Source organism: Corapipo altera, unplaced genomic scaffold, assembly GCF_003945725.1.
Source record: "Corapipo altera isolate COAL_440 unplaced genomic scaffold, ASM394572v1 175, whole genome shotgun sequence".
Classification (NCBI taxonomy): Eukaryota; Metazoa; Chordata; class Aves; order Passeriformes; family Pipridae; genus Corapipo; species Corapipo altera.
In genome coordinates this window covers 1,278,725-1,295,613 of record NW_020884942.1, presented here as the reverse complement: position 1 = coordinate 1,295,613, position 16,889 = coordinate 1,278,725, and the positions used below count along the sequence as shown (strand labels likewise).

Sequence of the window (16,889 nt, the reverse complement as noted above, 5' to 3'; positions counted from 1 at the left end):
ATATTGGTTATTCTAATTTGATTTTTCTGTGGCCTCAGAAAAATTTCAACTAATACTACTTCTTAATGTCTTTTCAAAGTGAGATCTCTATTAAGACAGCTTGTGCTGCTTAAAGCAGTCCGTGTGGGAGCTGTCTGACTTGATGGGAACCCTTTGTCTTTCCTGGAACACGCTCCCATTCTTCCATGCCATTTTATAACCTCTGTGCCTTCATGTTGCAGACAGCCCTTCCTTTCTCATCTTGCTTTTTTTTTCAGTCACTGCATGCTGGCTCATTTTCTGAGATGGACTATAACTGTTGGCTTTCCCTTGAAGTGGGCTGGCTTGGAGAGAGATTGGAGAAAGAAATTATTGTTCATTTTTTCTTTTCTAAACCCCTGTAGTTCAGCTCAGAAACCTCATTTTATCATGTAGCAGGAATAGGCTTTTTTTGGACAGATTTTTAGCTCATCTGAGCAGCACCGATTCTCTATCAAGGTCAGTCAGTTTGAAAGGAAAGTATATCACAAGAGTTTTTCTCTCCTAACTCTTGAGCATTAGAAAAGCCTGAATCTTTCTGACCTGATAAAAGGTCACATCTCATAAGGTTTCTTTTCATGGTATACTAATTTAGTTTTCAGGTCCATTATTTAATTTCTTTGCTTATTTTCTGACAGGACAGTGAAAGGGTAGTACTGATAAGATAGGAAGAAATAGGTATCTGGTTTTCATTTCTACAGTATTTCATAGAAAGTAAAGTGTCACGGTGTTATTTTCCCCCACCACATCCATACAAATGCTTAATCAGTGTTAGATTTAAAATACTGTCTAACTGTATAGGGCCAAAGCCTAAAGAACAGTTCCAATTTGAGCAGAAACTTCTTAGAGAATTTTTCTCTTGGTGAAGTGAGCTTGATTTGAGGCTACAGTCCCAGGAGATGCTCGCAGCAATTACTGGGAAAAGAATGCAACATAAATAACTTGGAAGGGTTTTACTTTCGTTTGATTTTATGTTTTGTGACTTGTGCTCTGTGATGTTTTTCATTGTTTTACATTACAGTTATAAGATGTGCACCCTGTAATTTTTCAGTGTCTTTTCAGTGTCTGTAAAATCTAAAAATGAACGATTTTTATCCAGGACATGGAGCAGATGTGAAATGTGTTGACTGGCATCCAACAAAGGGATTAGTTGTTTCGGGAAGTAAAGATAGCCAACAACCCATCAAGTTCTGGGATCCAAAGACTGGCCAGAGCCTTGCCACACTGTAAGTTCTTGCCCACAGACTTTTGAGTTGCTCAAATATAAGCTAACTTCATAAAATAATTTTTTCTTAATTTTCTTCTTAGCTCTTTTCCTAACATCTTTTCAGCCATACACCATTGCTTCACACATAAAACTAGTGCTTTAGCTTGCCAGAATATCTAGAGGTCAGATGAAGACAAGTCTGTACTTGGAAAAGTGCGACTTCCATGTATTCCTTATTTAAATTTACTTTGTCCTTCTTGGTAGACCCCCTAGTCTCACAGTTCTCATTCAGATTGAGATACGGAAAAACAAATGAGATGTTTCATCTGGCTGATGAAAGCTTTCTTATGCTACAGTAGAAATATGCATAGTAACTGTCTCAGGAAGCACTACCAGTTGCTCTGAAGTACAGAAGCCCAGGATCAAAGCACAGGACCTTTGCACAGAAAACCCCAGTGTTCTGCTTTAGTAGCCTGAACTCCTTTGTTATTGACCTGAATATTTGTGACCAGCAAAGTACACGTTTTTATCTGTGTCTGAAAAATGATTATTGGGGCAAACAATCTGCCTTTCTCTGCTTGCAGACACGCTCATAAAAACACAGTGATGGAGGTGAAACTGAATCTCAATGGCAACTGGCTGCTGACAGCTTCCCGTGACCACCTCTGTAAACTCTTTGACATCCGTAACCTGAAAGAAGAACTGCAAGTCTTCAGGGGTCATAAGAAAGAGGCCACAGGTCAGAATTTGTTTGATTAGGTGGACTGTTATCATTAAGTTTGGATTAAAAATTAAAGCTTTTGAGGTCCTGATTTCCATTCATCAGAAATCCTAGTGTTCTGGCTTCTGATCGTGGCTTACTTTGTGTTTCAGCTGTGGCCTGGCATCCTGTTCACGAAGGGCTCTTCGCCAGCGGGGGATCTGATGGGTCCTTGCTGTTCTGGCATGTTGGGTATGTGGCATTTTCATCAGCACATTGGAAACATGTTGGTCAGATGTGAAAGCTAAACAGAAAGTATCCTTTTCCCCTTTGAATCCATATTTAACCTGCATGGTTATGGTATGGTTTTTCTCTGTACCTGAGAACTTTGTCAATGTGCTTCATTTATGAAGATGTTTTCCTGTACAGGTGTGTTTTAAAGGATACAATTGCTTGCACAAAACCAGCCTTTTGTTGGGAGGGTGATGAATGGTCAAAGCTCCTAGTTTCTTAAAGCTTGTTCTGAGATGCTGTAGTTATTTTGGTTTGAAATGTACAGTTTAAAATCCCTACATTATTGAATTGCCTGTTAAAAACCACTGGGAACAATCAGTTCACCCAATAGAAAAATGACAGAGGCTTAAGTTTAACAAAATACGGGATGGAGGATGAACAACTGAATAACAAAAGTTTTGTATTGTAGCTGTAGCAGATATTCAGCTATGTATGACTGGTTTTTTGTTTAAATTTTTTTTTTTACACATCAGGGTTGAGAAGGAGGTTGGTGGAATGGAAATGGCCCATGAAGGAATGATCTGGAGTCTGGCATGGCATCCCCTCGGACACATTCTCTGTTCAGGCTCTAATGATCACACCAGGTAATTTCAAGTAGTTAAAGAAAAGGTCTAAGGGAATGTATGTACATTTAGAAACTAGAAAGTTGCTTGGCCTCAGTGAACAGATAGATTGGGATGGTTCTAATACACAGCCAGTTGCCAAAGCAGAGACACCAACTTATGTAAATGGGAAGACTCTGATGTTTTACATTATAGGGTAGAGTCTAACTTCTTGTCCTTCATCTAAGGAAGCCTTAAAAAATACTAGAATTTTGGGTTGTTGGAGCTCTGAAATCTCCTTAAGAAATTTTTTAAAAAGAATTATTGTAGTTTCTTGCTGAAGAAATATTGTTATCTCGACAGCAATTTTTTCTGCAGATCATCTGCTGGTCGTGTCTGTCTTTTCACATTGCAAAACTCTTTGGAGGCTGTAGTTTGTGTATTTAGGTTGAACATGCTGTAAACATGGTGCATTTCATAAATACAGTAAGGTTTTGTGTGGGAATGTGTGTTTTGTGCGTATGAAGAATATATTTGAGCAAGAAGGTTTTGGAATGGACTAGAAATATATTTGTTCAGGATCTGATGTTGATGCCTTGTACTTATACCCATTATACTTCGAAGTATCTTCTAACTTGTAATTATATAATTCATTATGATACTTGTAGGCTTTTTTTATTTTTGGTTTGAACCTCACACCTAGTGTTCAGATCTAGAGCTGAACTTGATTTAGTAAGAGTTGAATCCTTATATAATCAAGATAGCACACTAAAAATCATAAAACTAATTAGATTAAAAGTTTTTAATGCTCTTGACCCTTTATTGAGATCATGTAACTTCCTTTTGACAGCAAGTTTTGGACTAGAAATCGGCCCGGAGATAAAATGCGAGATCGTTACAACTTGAACCTGCTGCCTGGGATGTCAGAGGATGGTGTGGAATATGGTAAGGCAATTTTCCTCCCTGTGGAAGGAAGAGGGTTGGGGTCAGGAACAGACCTAGGTCATTAGCTGACACTTGTGGGTAAGGTGAGGAAGCAGAATTATAGTATTGCTGACCACCTACTCAAAGATACCTTTTCATGAGGATGATTTTACTCTCCATGTTATCAGTGATCACCATTCCAACAAAGAGCTTTGTTCTGTTTCCACAGCTCCAGGAGGTAAGACCTGCTCTGTCAATCACAGGAAGGAGGTTTGGCTCTCCCTCTGGCAATATCTCCAGTTTACTTTGCTTCCTGAAAACTTCAGCTGTCTTCAAGACTTCCTGCAGTCCTGAACTACAGCACAAAAAGCTTTCAAATTATTGAACTTCACTAAAATCTTTGAACTTTACTCCCCTCTTAAGGATTTATTTCAGTAATTTTAGGCTGCTCAGGGTGGGCCTCAGCCACTCATCTGTTTCTTCAGATTTTTGATTATTTGCTCTTTTGATGTGGGGGATGTTAATTACAGTGCACTACTTTAATCCCATTTAAGTTTTAAGATATATAGATTTGTTATAACAAAAATGGGAATGGTTATGTGTTATACCCTAAATGTAACTTCCCTGAAAAGGCATAGTTTCTGACCTTTTGACGTGTATTTATGAATCTGAATTTGCAGTTCTTTTTCCATCCTGTAATTCATGTATGGAACTAAAAAGGGATCCTCCTGTTGTAAAATGTGTATTTACTTTTGGGATATGATACTAATTGTAACAGCATGTAAGAATCCAAAGGGATAAAATGGTAAAAAAGAATGTTCCAAGTGTAACTATTTCTTGTTTTTTCTCTAGATGATCTGGAACCCAACAGCCTGGCAGTTATTCCTGGCATGGGAATACCTGAACAATTGAAAATAGCCATGGAGCAGGAGCAGATGGGTAAGTAGTAGCTAAGGAGAAGCATTTTACTGAGCAATCCAGATACTGTGTGACTTTTTTTTCATTCCTTTCATATTCTTTGAGAGCACAGATGCTTTTTTCTGAAGTTCTGTGTTGTGTGTATTTCCTGTGTAAAGAAGGAGGAGCTGGAAACCTTCTTGATCTCTTTTGCTAAATAAGCTGTAAAAATAATAAAGGATCCCTCTGTAAGCCTGCTCTGACTGTTTGTTTCCCTGGTGCCAAAGGGAAAGATGAGTCGAATGACATTGAAATGACAATCCCAGGACTGGATTGGGGAATGGAGGAAGTAATGCAAAAGGACCAAAAGAAAGTGCCACAGAAAAAAGTTCCCTATGCAAAACCAATACCAGCTCAGTTTCAGCAGGTGAGTACCTGATACACAGGGAACAAAATAATCTGTTATTTTCCCAACTTCAAAAGGTGTGTGGCTGTTGAAATGTTTTGGATTTCCAGTATCAGCACTTCTGTATCAACACCCAGTGCCATTTACCACAGTAGCTAGTTTAATTGCAATTTAAACATAAAAATACTTGGTTAAATCCCTTATGTCTTGTATCTACACCAGGAAAAAAGTTACAAGATGTGAAAGTTGTATTCAGCATTGTTTTTAGCTTCCAAGTATCCACACTATATCCATACTACACAGTGTTTCAGCACATCCTTTTTCAATGCAACAGTGTGTTGTATAAATGTTGTTCTGCACAATTAATCTTGTGTTTCCTAATTTTTATAGGCGTGGATGCAGAATAAAGTTCCTTTGCCTCCCCCACCTGAGCCATTGAATGATAGAAAGGAGGATATTAAGCTGGAGGAGAAAAAGAAATCCCAGGCAGAGATTGAGCAGGAAATGGCAGCACTTCAGTACACAAACCCACAGCTCTTGGAGGTTCGTGTGGAAACACTTATTAGCAAATTTTCTTTAGTCCTCTATGTGATAGATTTGGACTTCAGCACTAAAGTGAGCAGCTTCCTTTTGCAATGCTGTTTTCACCTTTTTGTAAAAAGACATCTAACTGATGAGGATTTTGCACTGAATGTGCAAAATGATGCTGGGAAACCTTCAGTGAGGCCCCCACATCTCAGATAACCGACACTGATCTGTGGGTCTCATCAGTTAGTGATTTCTCTTTAGTTAGTTATTTCTGTTAACTACAAGAAAAGCATTTTTACTCCTGAGAAATGAAATGATGGTTTCTGATTTTTAGTTGTAACATATTTCTGTGCTTATTTGATTTTCTGGGTCTCTTTTTTTTGGACAGCAACTGAAAATTGAGAGACTTGCCCAAAAGCAAGCAGAGCAAGTGCAGCCACCGCCCCCAGGAGGATCTCTCCATGGACCCCAGCCTTTCCCAGGGCAAGGCCCTATGTCACAGATGCCTCAAGGGTTTCAGCAGCCCCTTCCACCTCAGCAGATGCCAATGAATATGCCTCAGATGGGACCTTCTGGTCCACAAGGACAGTTCAGACCTCCGGGACCCCAAGGTCCATTACACCAAGGAGCTGGAGGTCCACAAGGGTTCATGGGACCACAAGGACCTCCAGGTCCCCAGGGGCCTCCACAAGGAATGCCACGGCCTCAGGATTTACATGGACATCAAGGAATGCAGAGACATCCAGGCCCCCATGGGCCAATGGGGCCTCCAGGTCCCCAGGGTAGTGCTGGCCCTCAAGGACACTTGGGACCGCAGGGGCTGCCGGGCTCTCAGACTCATTTGGGACCGCAGGGTCCGCCTGGCCCACAAGGTCACTTGGGTCCTCAAGGTCCCCCTGGAGGTCAAGGAATGCAGGGGCCACCCGGTCCACGAGGAATGCAAGGACCTCTTCCTCACGGCATGCAAGGAGCTCCCGGATCTCAAGGGATGCAGGGCCCTATATCCCAAGGACCTTTGATGGGACTTAATCCAAGAGGGATGCAGGGTCCACCAGGACCCAGAGATAACCAGGGACCTAATCCACAAGGGATGATGATGGGTCATCCACAAGAAATGAGAGGTCCTCATATGCAAAGTGGTTTACTAGGACATGGCCCCCAGGAGATGCGGGGCCTGCAGGGACCCCCGCCCCAAGGTACAATGCTGGGACCTCCACAAGAACTGCGTGGGCCACCCGGTCCTCAGGGCCAGCAGGGACCTCCACAAGGCTCCTTAGTGGGGCCTCAAGGAAACATGCAAGGACCTCAGGGACAGCCAAACCCTTCGAGGGGGCCTCACCCTTCTCAGGGCCCTCTGCCCTTCCAGCAGCAGAAAACGCCTCTGTTGGGTGACGGGCCTCGCCCCCCGTTCAATCAGGTACGTGCTGCTCTGTGGAACAAGAGGAGTGTTAAGAAGGTGGGAATGATGACTGTTCTGTGGTAGGAACGCACAGCAGGAGCTGAGAGGCTCCAGGTTGGGTATTCCTTGCAAGACTGAGGCCTCAGGAAAACTGAAGTGATAACGAAAATGGTTCCGTGGCTTGGAAAGCGCAGAGGTAGAAGGTGTCCCTGCCCGTGGCAGGGGAGTTGGAAATAGGTGATCTTCCAGCCCAAACCATTCTGTGATTCTATGACAGTTAACTGTGGAAAAAGGATTATTGGGAATACTGTTACACGAGTCAATCTACTGTGAAAATAGGTAACCTTAAGAGAAACTAAGTTTTTTTTTAATTTAAAGACACTGAACTGTCTTAAACGGGATATTTCCTGGGGAGTAGACAAGCACTAATAAAAGTTGAATTTAAACAAACTGAACATATGAAAAGTCATATGTATTAATTAAAGCATGTTATTGCCAACTCTTTTATCCAGAGTAGTTAATCTGAACTATGGGGTGGATCTACCATAGATGCTGACACACCTGGAATCAGCTTAGGTCTGGTTGCACTAAGTGCAGAGGGACACAGCTGTCCCATTCCCTGCCTTTAGCCACCTCTCTACTTCCTGGAGCACAAGTTCAGAGACAGCCTTTGACCTCTGTTAACTCCTTACTCCTACTGAGGAGCAGGAGAGGGAGCACAGATACTGAGCAGTTTGTGTAGGACTAGCCCAGGTCTGGTGGGATGAGCACTGAGCTAGAAGTGCTGAGCAGGGCCTGGGTGTGTGCTGACAGCCAAGGAGTTGTCCCTGTGCCCTGCTGCCTTGGCATCAGCTCCAGGAGGGTTCACCAGCTCAGCAAGATACTGGGCATAGCTGACCTGGAATACTGGAGAGTGCTGCTTATAGGCACACCAGTTGATTCTGCAGGAGTCGAGTCAGGCTTTGATAAGTCTGGTTCAGCACCAGCTGCAGCCTGCTCTGCCCTCTCCAGCACCTTCCATTTTCTGCTCTACCACACAAAACACAGAGCTCTCCTTGGTTATTGGCTCTCACAGGTTCCTATTTGGATGGCACCAATTCTGTACTTTAAGTTCTCTCAACTGTCTTCAGGTGTTGGTGAAATTTGAAAGGGAAGTTTGGAAAAAAATTCTACCTAATTTTAAGAAAAGGTATCTTTCAACCGGAATTGACTCTTTTAGACCTGCGCTCAGTAGTTTTTAGTCAAAGCTTTAGACATGTACACATAAAGTCCTTAGTGTGTACTCCAGTACCAGTCACAGTGAGAATGACATATTGAAATGAGCTTTAGCTCAATGATTCCTTTTCAGATTGAGGCAGAGTGACCTGCCAATTGTGGGTTTATTTGACTATTTTTTCCTTACAAATCAATAATTCAGTAAATCCCTCCACAAGTCTGTTAATGTGCCACTACTGCTGAGATTTTTTAAAGGATCCAAGTTATGCAAATGAGCGTTGGTTCCACATCTGTATGACTTTAACCAGCACAGTGTTTCTCACTGCTGTCCCAGGGAGACTGATTTTTCTGCTTTGAGAATAATTACCATGTATGTGGAGGGCTGTCCTTGTCTGCTAACACTGTTCAGAATTCAGCAGGCAACTCTTGGCAGGTGACTGGTTATTTTCAGTGAATACTGCTATCTGGAAGGCTTTTATAGATACTAAAAAAATGACAAAGCAAGGTATTTTGACCATTTCTTCTTCCTTGTGCACCTTTAGTACAGTAATGGCTTTTCAAAATTAACGTATTTTAAAATTCATAATGTCAGGTTTTGCTCCATTTTGCTTCTTGGTAACATGAATACAGCAGCAGTTCCTGTTTAAAAAGGGTGGGTTTTTTTCTTTAAGTAGGCTTTAGCTTGTTTTGTGTTCTGAATTTGACATTTATCTTCTGTAATCTTGTACAAATCACTTGCCTTCCTTTTCAGTAGCAGAAGGGTGTGAATATCAGCTTTATCAAGGGCTTGTGACATTAATAAAGAACACTTAAAGATATTTCTAAGAGTTAATCTCTGTATAAGATATCACTGTTACTGTACCTGCATACACTGGAAGCAGAGGTTTTCTGGGGTACACAAGGCCATTTACAGCTTTTAGTAAGGTTTCTCTTTCTGAACTCTGCTTTTCAGTTTCAAGCCCTGCTTGAGGCCTAGAATGCATTTAGAAATGAAAATCGGGTGAAAACACAGTGTTAGGGCTCTGTGTTCCCAGCTTGGCAAAAGCATGGTTTGTTTGAAATAAAGGTTTCTGCTAAACACTAAGGAAACTCATTTAGTGAGTGCTAAAAAATGCTGCTTTGCTTAAACACTAGTGGCATAAATGGAAGAAGTTCCATGATGTTTATTTTAAGTAAGCATATGCTAAATATATGAGAAATCCTAGAACTCCAGCAAGGTTTTGGTTAGGAACAGCAGAGGGGTCTTACCTAGTCAGGGGGTTGATTTGTTCTGGACTCAAGTCAACATTCAGTAACTAGGAAGGTATTTTTGGTTTGTCTGAGGTTTTTTTATTTTGGCCATTTATTTTGCTTTTTTTTTCAACATCCTAACAAAATTAATCAGTGCAGATATGATGTTTGTAGTATATATTTGTGTGCTTTCTTGCATTTATCACCTGAGTTGCAGTTGAATATAAATGTTTAATTTAAAACCATATTTCAAGATATGATGGCAAAAATGCAAAGAATGAACTTACTGCTTCTCTGCAAACAGGAAAAAAAAGGTAGTGTTTCTCCAGAATAAATGCAGAGCATGAAAATTATTTGATTCATGGAGAAGTTAAGCAGTCTAATTATGATACAATGATGTGATGGAATACAGGTCTTTAAGTATTTCCAGACTACCTGAAGTCTGGAGGGGTTTTTACAAGTCAGTATGAAGGCCAGGTCTAAATCTTGCATACCAGACATGTCTAGTTAAAAAATGTTACATGTTCAGGGGTTTCTGTTACTATTAAAAATATTACATCTTAGAGGTTTCTGGGGGGAATTTGATTTTTGGTCATGTCAGCATAAGAAGGTTTTTTATAGCAATCCTGCAGGTTTTAACTCTGTCTTGTTCACATTTTTACTTCTGGATCTCATAATTACAGTGTAAATACTGTGCATGCCCCTTTTCAGTTCCAGTCAAATACAAACCCCAAATGATGACTTTTTTCAGGCCTTTGCTGTTTTAAGGCAGAATCAGACCATAGTCCAAACACAGTTTCCCAACCACACAGAGGGTCCAGTGTAAACTTGGTACCTTTCATGGGTCTGTGACAGCAGCTAAATTTCAAGAGCATTTTTTTATCCTTTAAAATTCACACACAAAAAAGAAAGAAAGTAACAAAAGACACCTCCATACTTTATTTTTTTCTTTGGGATCACATAACATACACAGACCTCTGCCCACTCTACTGCTTCTGTTTGAGGAAGGAGGTGACTGTGGCTCCTGCCTTTAGCCCTGTCAGTGCTGAAAACCCCCTTAACAACTTGGTATTTAGCCAAGGGTTAGCACTTTTTTTTAATCCTAAAATTAAAGAAAACAAACTTTGCCAGCATGTTAAAAACGAAACTCGTGTATTTCCATGTTAACAGCTTAGAGTTTTACAGGAAAGGTTCTCTTACAGCCCTGTTGTTGTCCCCCCATCCCAACATTCTTGATATTTATTTTTGTACATATAGTTTCTCTTTTTTGTTCATTATCAAAGGAAGTCTTTGGTCTATGCAGCTCTTTAACTGCATATAAATCAGTACCTGATATTTTTCAAACAAATATACACTGTTTCCTCATCTAGAGGAATAAAATATTCAATATATTCTTATAGAATATTCATACTGAGCCAGAATATGACCTTTATCATCTTTGGTTGTTACAAGTAAAACATTAATCCTTGAAATGCTGTTTCCTATAAAATTACATGTTTCTCAGTGACTGAAAGCATTACTGATATGAATGTCTGAAAAATGAGGCTGTTTCTGTTGTACAACCTGTGCTGCAGATGCAGTTTTTATGGAAAGAAAATTGGTTTGCACTCTTACAAAATGTTTAAACTACCCACACATGGCTTTTCTTCTTACTTGTTCACAGGATGGACAGAACCCTGGTCCTCCTCCGCTGATACCAGGCCTGGGGCAGCAGGGAGGACAAGGTCGTCTTGGCCCTCACAACCAAGGACCTGGTCTTAATAAAGGTAATTAAATGTATTGTCTGTTCTCCTGCTTGTCAGTCTCCTAAAAGAGGGGCTGTCCCAGTGCAGTGCTTCCAGAGAGAAATGGCTGAGAGCTTCCACAGATGTGGGCTGGAATATAGAGGAAAAGTTTTCCCAGAAGTATTGGTTAGTGTGAAATGTATCGTGTGCTTTGTAGAACTGTATGAACTAGAGCACCCTTGAGTATTTTAGAAAACGTTACAGAAACCTGCTGTGATTTTTTTTTTTTTCCTGCAGGTGACACCCGTGGTCCCCCAAACCATCACCTGGGCCCGCTGTCCGACAGGCGGCACGACCAGAACAGCGGCGGCCCCGAGCACGGGCCCGAGAGGGGCTTGTTCCGAGGTGGGCAGGAGTGGGGGGATGGCAGAGACAGCAGGGGCTTGCCAGACAGACGAGGACCTCACCCCGATTTCCATGATGACTTTGATCGACCAGATGACTTCCGTGAAGATTTCCATCCGGACAAGAGATTTGGCCATCGCCTGCGGGAATTCGAGGGGAGAGGAGGCCCACCATTGCAAGATGAGAAATGGAGACGAGGTGGACCTGGGCCTCCCTTTCCTCCCGATCACAGGGAATTCGAGGGAGGCAGTTCAAACCGGGGACCTCCTGGTGCTTGGGAAGGACGGAGACCTTCAGATGATAGATATCCGCGGGATCCTGAGGATGCGCGCTTCCGAGGAAGACGAGATGAGAGGTAAGAATAAATCTACTTCTCTTTCTTGGGTTAAAGGGTAAATGGAGGGAACTCTTTTTTTCCTGGTTTCCTTTTCATTAAGGAGTCTATCTGTTTCAGATTTATAAACTGGAAACCAATAAGGAAATGAAAACTCTAATATACCTGAGTATAGAGTCCATAAAAATCATTCAGTAATAGAAGAAAACTTGACAAATGGTCATTGTACACAGCAGCTTCCGTGTCTGTAAACAGTAAGTAAAGAGAAGGGAGAAAGTTTGTAGAGAAGATCCAGTGACACAGGATGAAGACTTGAGACCGTTTTGATGAAAATTGAGAGGAGACATGAAGGTTAAAGTGACAAACTTTTGAACATTAGACGTGGATTTTGAGACTGTCTCCAGTCACAAACTACAGCATGAGACTGTAGGATGAGATGTAGAGACTGTAGGATGAGATGCAATGTCCTTGTAAGGAGCAGGAACAGTGATCCTACTGTTGGATAGAAGGGACAGAGCTACAGCATCTGTTGGACTGTCGAGACTATTTTCTTATGTGTTTGCTTGTAGAAATTTTATTTCTCTTTCTGACTTATTTCTTAATGCCAAGCGAAGAACTCAAAAATAATCTGATTTAGAGCAATGTTCATGTCATTGCTCACAATCTCCAAATAAATCACAAAGGGATGAATTTGCTTCTAGTTACCAGTTTAAATATGGAGGAATTACACTGACTTCAAGATTAACTGTCAGCAAAATTGCTCCAGATTTATGCTGGTTTAACTGAATGAAATTTGGCCTACAAGGTCTAAGCCTCTCACTGACCACCAACTCTCTATGTATAAGAACATGTGCTTGTACAAATGTGCTGTGGTCTCCACATAATGTGAATTTTGTGTGTTTTAGTTGCCTTTTAAATAATTTTCTTACATTCCTTTTACTTTGCATCTATACAGCTCTTCTTTTAGCTATTTTCTACCTAGCTCTGTAAAGATGTATCTTCCTTTTGTGTGAAGAGTATGAAAAGAAATGAACAGTAACTAAAAGAAGGTAACAATTAAAGCCATTTTTAAAAAGTAAAGCCAGAGAGAATCCAAGCTGAATGGTCTGCATCAGAGAACTTAAAAAGACATAGCAGACAACACTTTTAGAAGCTCAGTAGAGATTTTCAGATCTTACATTGAAAACGCTTAGGGACTGGAAAATATTTTATTATGGTCCTGATTTTTCAGAAGTTTCAGGAAGGGAAACAAGAACCTGACTTTTTAACTAAGAGTAATCTGCTTATCAGAATACAAGTGTTTGTCCAGAGTTTGCAGTGATTTGGCACAGAGCTCTAAAGGGCTCATTGTGCTCGTAAACTCGATGAATTTCTTGGAATGAAGGTGAACAAGGTGCCATTTACTGCAGATGCTGTGGTGGACTTAATCCCAACCACTCCTTTAGCTGACTTGGTTTAGAATTGAGATTGTAACCGGTTTGATCAAGCATGAGAGGCAAATGTGTGTATGTATGTTTCTCTCTAATTTCCCGTCCTTTTCATCCCTGTCCTGTTCTTACTCTACCTGTGCATATCAACATGATGCTTCTACTGCAGAGACCTGCCTCTTCCTGCCTGCTAATCTGCACAGTGTGTAGTTGTATACAGTAAGGTCCTAGGCCTCGAGGAAGAAGATATGAGAGCAGTCAAACGGGAACTGAGCCCGGTGCAAGGCAGGGCTTTCCGCGTGACTGATATGAAAAGGTGAATAAGGATCCATAACACAGTTCTAGGAGCTGTGGCTGTGTCAGGCATAGGTATGGTAGATTTCAAAACTCAACTGTGTCCGTAAGTTGCCTGAAAGCAATAGGAAAGGCTCTGTTCCTGCAGCCCTAGGGCCTTGTGTTGCAAATCTTGGTAATTTTCAAGCTAAAGCAGAATCACACCATGTCAGTATTAAAGTGGGAGGCCCTCTAAGAAACATCTAGAGGACTGTGCTGTTTCAAGGCTAAACAATATTGCTCTGTGATTATCTGAACCATTTGTACCTGAAACTGTTGAGTTTGTTTTCCTAAACCATCCAGGTTAATGTAAATGGTTCATGGTCCATACACAGCACTCCTCCATTCACTGTTGTACCTGTACAGGCACAGCAGCCTCCTCTCTGTATTGTGCTTGTTTTCTGGGAGGTGGAGACAGACCTATTGTTTTTTATTAAAAACAATGTAAAAGTTTAAAAATATTGTATTGTGTTATGACTACTGTTAAAATATTTAAATTTGTAATTAAAAGGTTAATGTTGTTAAAATTCTAAATAAAAGTATCTAAAGTTTTGCTTGTAATAGGATGCACTGTGTCGTTAATGAGCTGGGGAAGGGGATGCTGCACACAGCCAACAGCATTGGAATATTGTGCTGGTTCCAGTTTGGCCAGTGTGGAACTGGGAACAGCAGGGAGGTGGGGGGCATCTGTGACTGGGCAAGGAATGCTCCACACTGTGTGCTGTCACTGAGGGTGGGGTGGCACGGCGAGGACTCAGCACCACCTAAACACTCGCCCTGTGCCTGCAGAGACCCTGGGCTGTGTCTGAGGCTGGCGTGCACCTTCCAAGTGCAGTTGTCACAGAACATGGATGTGCTTTACAAGCACTCCAGGTGTTTCAACTGGTCATGTCAGAAACAAAACTGTTAATTATTCATGCAGCCATCTGCAGGCTGACCTGACATGGCACTGACAGGTCAGTAAGAGCCATTCTCCTCTCTGGAGAGCTGTCCAGGCCCCCCCCAGTGCAGTGCTGGAGGAATTGTACTCAGTTAAGATGAGGTGGAGAATCCAGTCATACCAAATTCCTGAAGATGCCATAGAAGTAGAAGGGCAATTATCAAACTTCAATGCCATAACTACATTTTGCAACACAAAGTTCTTGATTATTGCAGCTGGATAAATTGCTCTTCAGGTTGCAGAACGCTGCTGTGTGCTGTTCCACCATCACTGTCCCTACAGAGCCAAGGGCAGTCTAGATGCACTTGCTAAAGTTGTAAACTTTGAAGAATGGAATGAAAAAGAGACTATTTTGGCAAAAGAATTATAGAATGGATAGGAATGAGATGCTGGGATATTTTGTTATAGCCGTGATTCTCATTGCTTGTGTGTTTTCCATTTGTTTTATCACCAAAATGGAAAGAGAAAAAGGGAATGGGAACGTAAGACCACCACAGTTAAGGGAAATTACTTTTCCTTGCCTCACCTCACCTTACATCTATCATCACTCATTAATTTTTCTCCTACCTTTTCATTAAATGAATGCAGTATGTTTAACAAAATTTTCCTTCTATGAAAAGCCAACACAATCAACAGAAGGAAATATGAGGGGAAAACTACAAAAACAGCTATGAAAGTGCTCCAAGGCAGCAAATGAGCACTTTTCCACCGACATATCCTGTTCTAGTAACTGTATGTGCTGTAGCATTAGGTGAAACAGTTCAGAAATGAGTTGATTATAAAACTGAACCTGACTCAGTTCTACCTAAATCCCATATTTGTATCATGTTCTTTCTTGTAGCTTCAGAAGAGGAGGACCCTCGAGACATGAGGGCCGGGGACCCAGGGGCAGAGATGGCTTTCCTGGCCCTGAAGATTTTGGGCCAGATGACGCTTTTGACTCTCCAGATGAAAACTCCAGAGGAAGGGACCATGGTGTCCGGGGGCGAGGTCGCGGTGCTCTGAGAGGTGAGGGGAACGTTCTTCCACGTGGAAATGCAAGGAGGAAGGAAAGGCATTTCTTGGGCAAACAGGTTTCTCATGAATGCAATGTCTTTTCTCACTCCTGTCCCCTGTTTCTCTTACTGCTCAGGAGCCCGGAAGGGTTTGCTTCCTACTCCAGATGAATTTCCACGCTTTGAAGGAGGGCGGAAACCAGAATCCTGGGATGGAAACAGAGAACCAGGTAAAACATTTGGTCAGGTTTGTAGACTTCTACAATATAACCACTTAAAAAAGTATTTTAAAATCACTTCTTTTTATTGTACCTTGTGTGTTTGTTACCAGTATTTTACCATGAGAAAAGCCAAACATAGTTCTTTGGTCTTTTAAATTTAGGAAAAAAAAAGAATTATACAGAATTTGACTGACTCTAAATACAACTCTCTTCCTGAACAAAAAGTTACTGTGGCCTCAATGTCTTGATTTTCAGCTGAGTTCTTGTACAGCTTAGAACTGCCTGGGCAGCTGTCACTTGAGGATGACTGAATCACAGTCATCATGCGTTTTTTTAAGATATATATTAATGCCAGTAGTAATCTTTCACTTGTTTGGCATCTTCTTTGTTTGCAAGAATAATGTTTTCAGCTACAATGTCTGACAGTTTGTTGGTATTTGCATTTTTGTTACAAATGGCAACCTCATATGGGGCAAAACTGTGTAGAATGTCATGGGAAAAATAAGCACAAATGACACATGAATAAACGAATGCCTCTAAAATGATGAAAACATTTTATACTGAAAAGAACACTTTACATCTGCCACATTTTTCTTTCCCATCAAACACTTGTTTTACCTTTAGCTTTCTTACTAAAAAGTGGGACAGGGGAAGCTTCATGTAATTTGAACTTAAAATTATGTGCCAAAGAGTGTGGGCAGTAGGTAAATTTATGTGACTGCCTCCAAAACTGAGGACTAAGGACCCAGTGAACATTACTCATTATCCTGTGTTTTTGTGCCCAGGTCCTCGTCCAGATCACCCTCCTCACGAAGGACACTCTCCAGCCAGCAGAGAACGTTCCTCCTCGCTCCAGGGTATGGACATGGCCTCACTGCCACCACGGAAACGCCTCTGGCACGATGGACCGGGGACCTCTGACCACAGAGACATGGATGCTCCAGGTGGACCCCCAGAGGAGAGGGGCAAAGGTAAAAACCCCTTTTATTGAAACCCTTATGTAACAGTGGCATGTTTTTCAACATTAGGCTTATCTAGAACTTCTCTGTTCAGAGGGGATAAAGCTGAGCTAGTAAATATCTGACCTGGGAAGCTGAAGAGCGTAGGAACATGTCTTATAGGAACATGTCTTATAGGAACATGTCTTATA

General features: G+C 41.4%; 1 protein-coding gene and 1 long non-coding RNA gene across 4 annotated transcripts in view; one reads left to right on the top strand and one right to left on the bottom strand.

The window, feature by feature from the left end:
- The window catches only part of WDR33 (WD repeat domain 33), a 67,865-nt gene that overhangs the window by 47,938 nt on the left and 3,038 nt on the right, over positions 1–16,889 (top strand). For 2 of the 3 annotated variants that reach the window (XM_027661956.1, XM_027661957.1), the window contains exons 8-22: positions 1,118–1,244; positions 1,810–1,964; positions 2,099–2,177; positions 2,693–2,803; positions 3,612–3,706; positions 3,915–3,923; positions 4,538–4,624; positions 4,870–5,009; positions 5,379–5,531; positions 5,905–6,933; positions 11,024–11,126; positions 11,382–11,844; positions 15,365–15,531; positions 15,656–15,748; positions 16,525–16,710. In XM_027661956.1, coding sequence (XP_027517757.1) covers positions 1,118–1,244; positions 1,810–1,964; positions 2,099–2,177; positions 2,693–2,803; positions 3,612–3,706; positions 3,915–3,923; positions 4,538–4,624; positions 4,870–5,009; positions 5,379–5,531; positions 5,905–6,933; positions 11,024–11,126; positions 11,382–11,844; positions 15,365–15,531; positions 15,656–15,748; positions 16,525–16,710 — 2,997 coding nt within the window. Of the gene's footprint in view, positions 1–1,117; positions 1,245–1,809; positions 1,965–2,098; positions 2,178–2,692; positions 2,804–3,611; positions 3,707–3,914; positions 3,924–4,537; positions 4,625–4,869; positions 5,010–5,378; positions 5,532–5,904; positions 6,934–11,023; positions 11,127–11,381; positions 11,845–11,943; positions 12,960–15,364; positions 15,532–15,655; positions 15,749–16,524; positions 16,711–16,889 lie in introns of those variants that run through there. The other variant, XM_027661958.1, reaches the window with a different exon arrangement.
- LOC113955927 overlaps positions 14,948–16,889 on the bottom strand; it is an 8,241-nt gene continuing 6,299 nt past the window's right edge. Inside the window, exon 3 of the long non-coding RNA XR_003530698.1 lies at positions 14,948–15,725. This is a non-coding gene — a long non-coding RNA (uncharacterized LOC113955927). The remainder of the gene's footprint in view (positions 15,726–16,889) is intronic.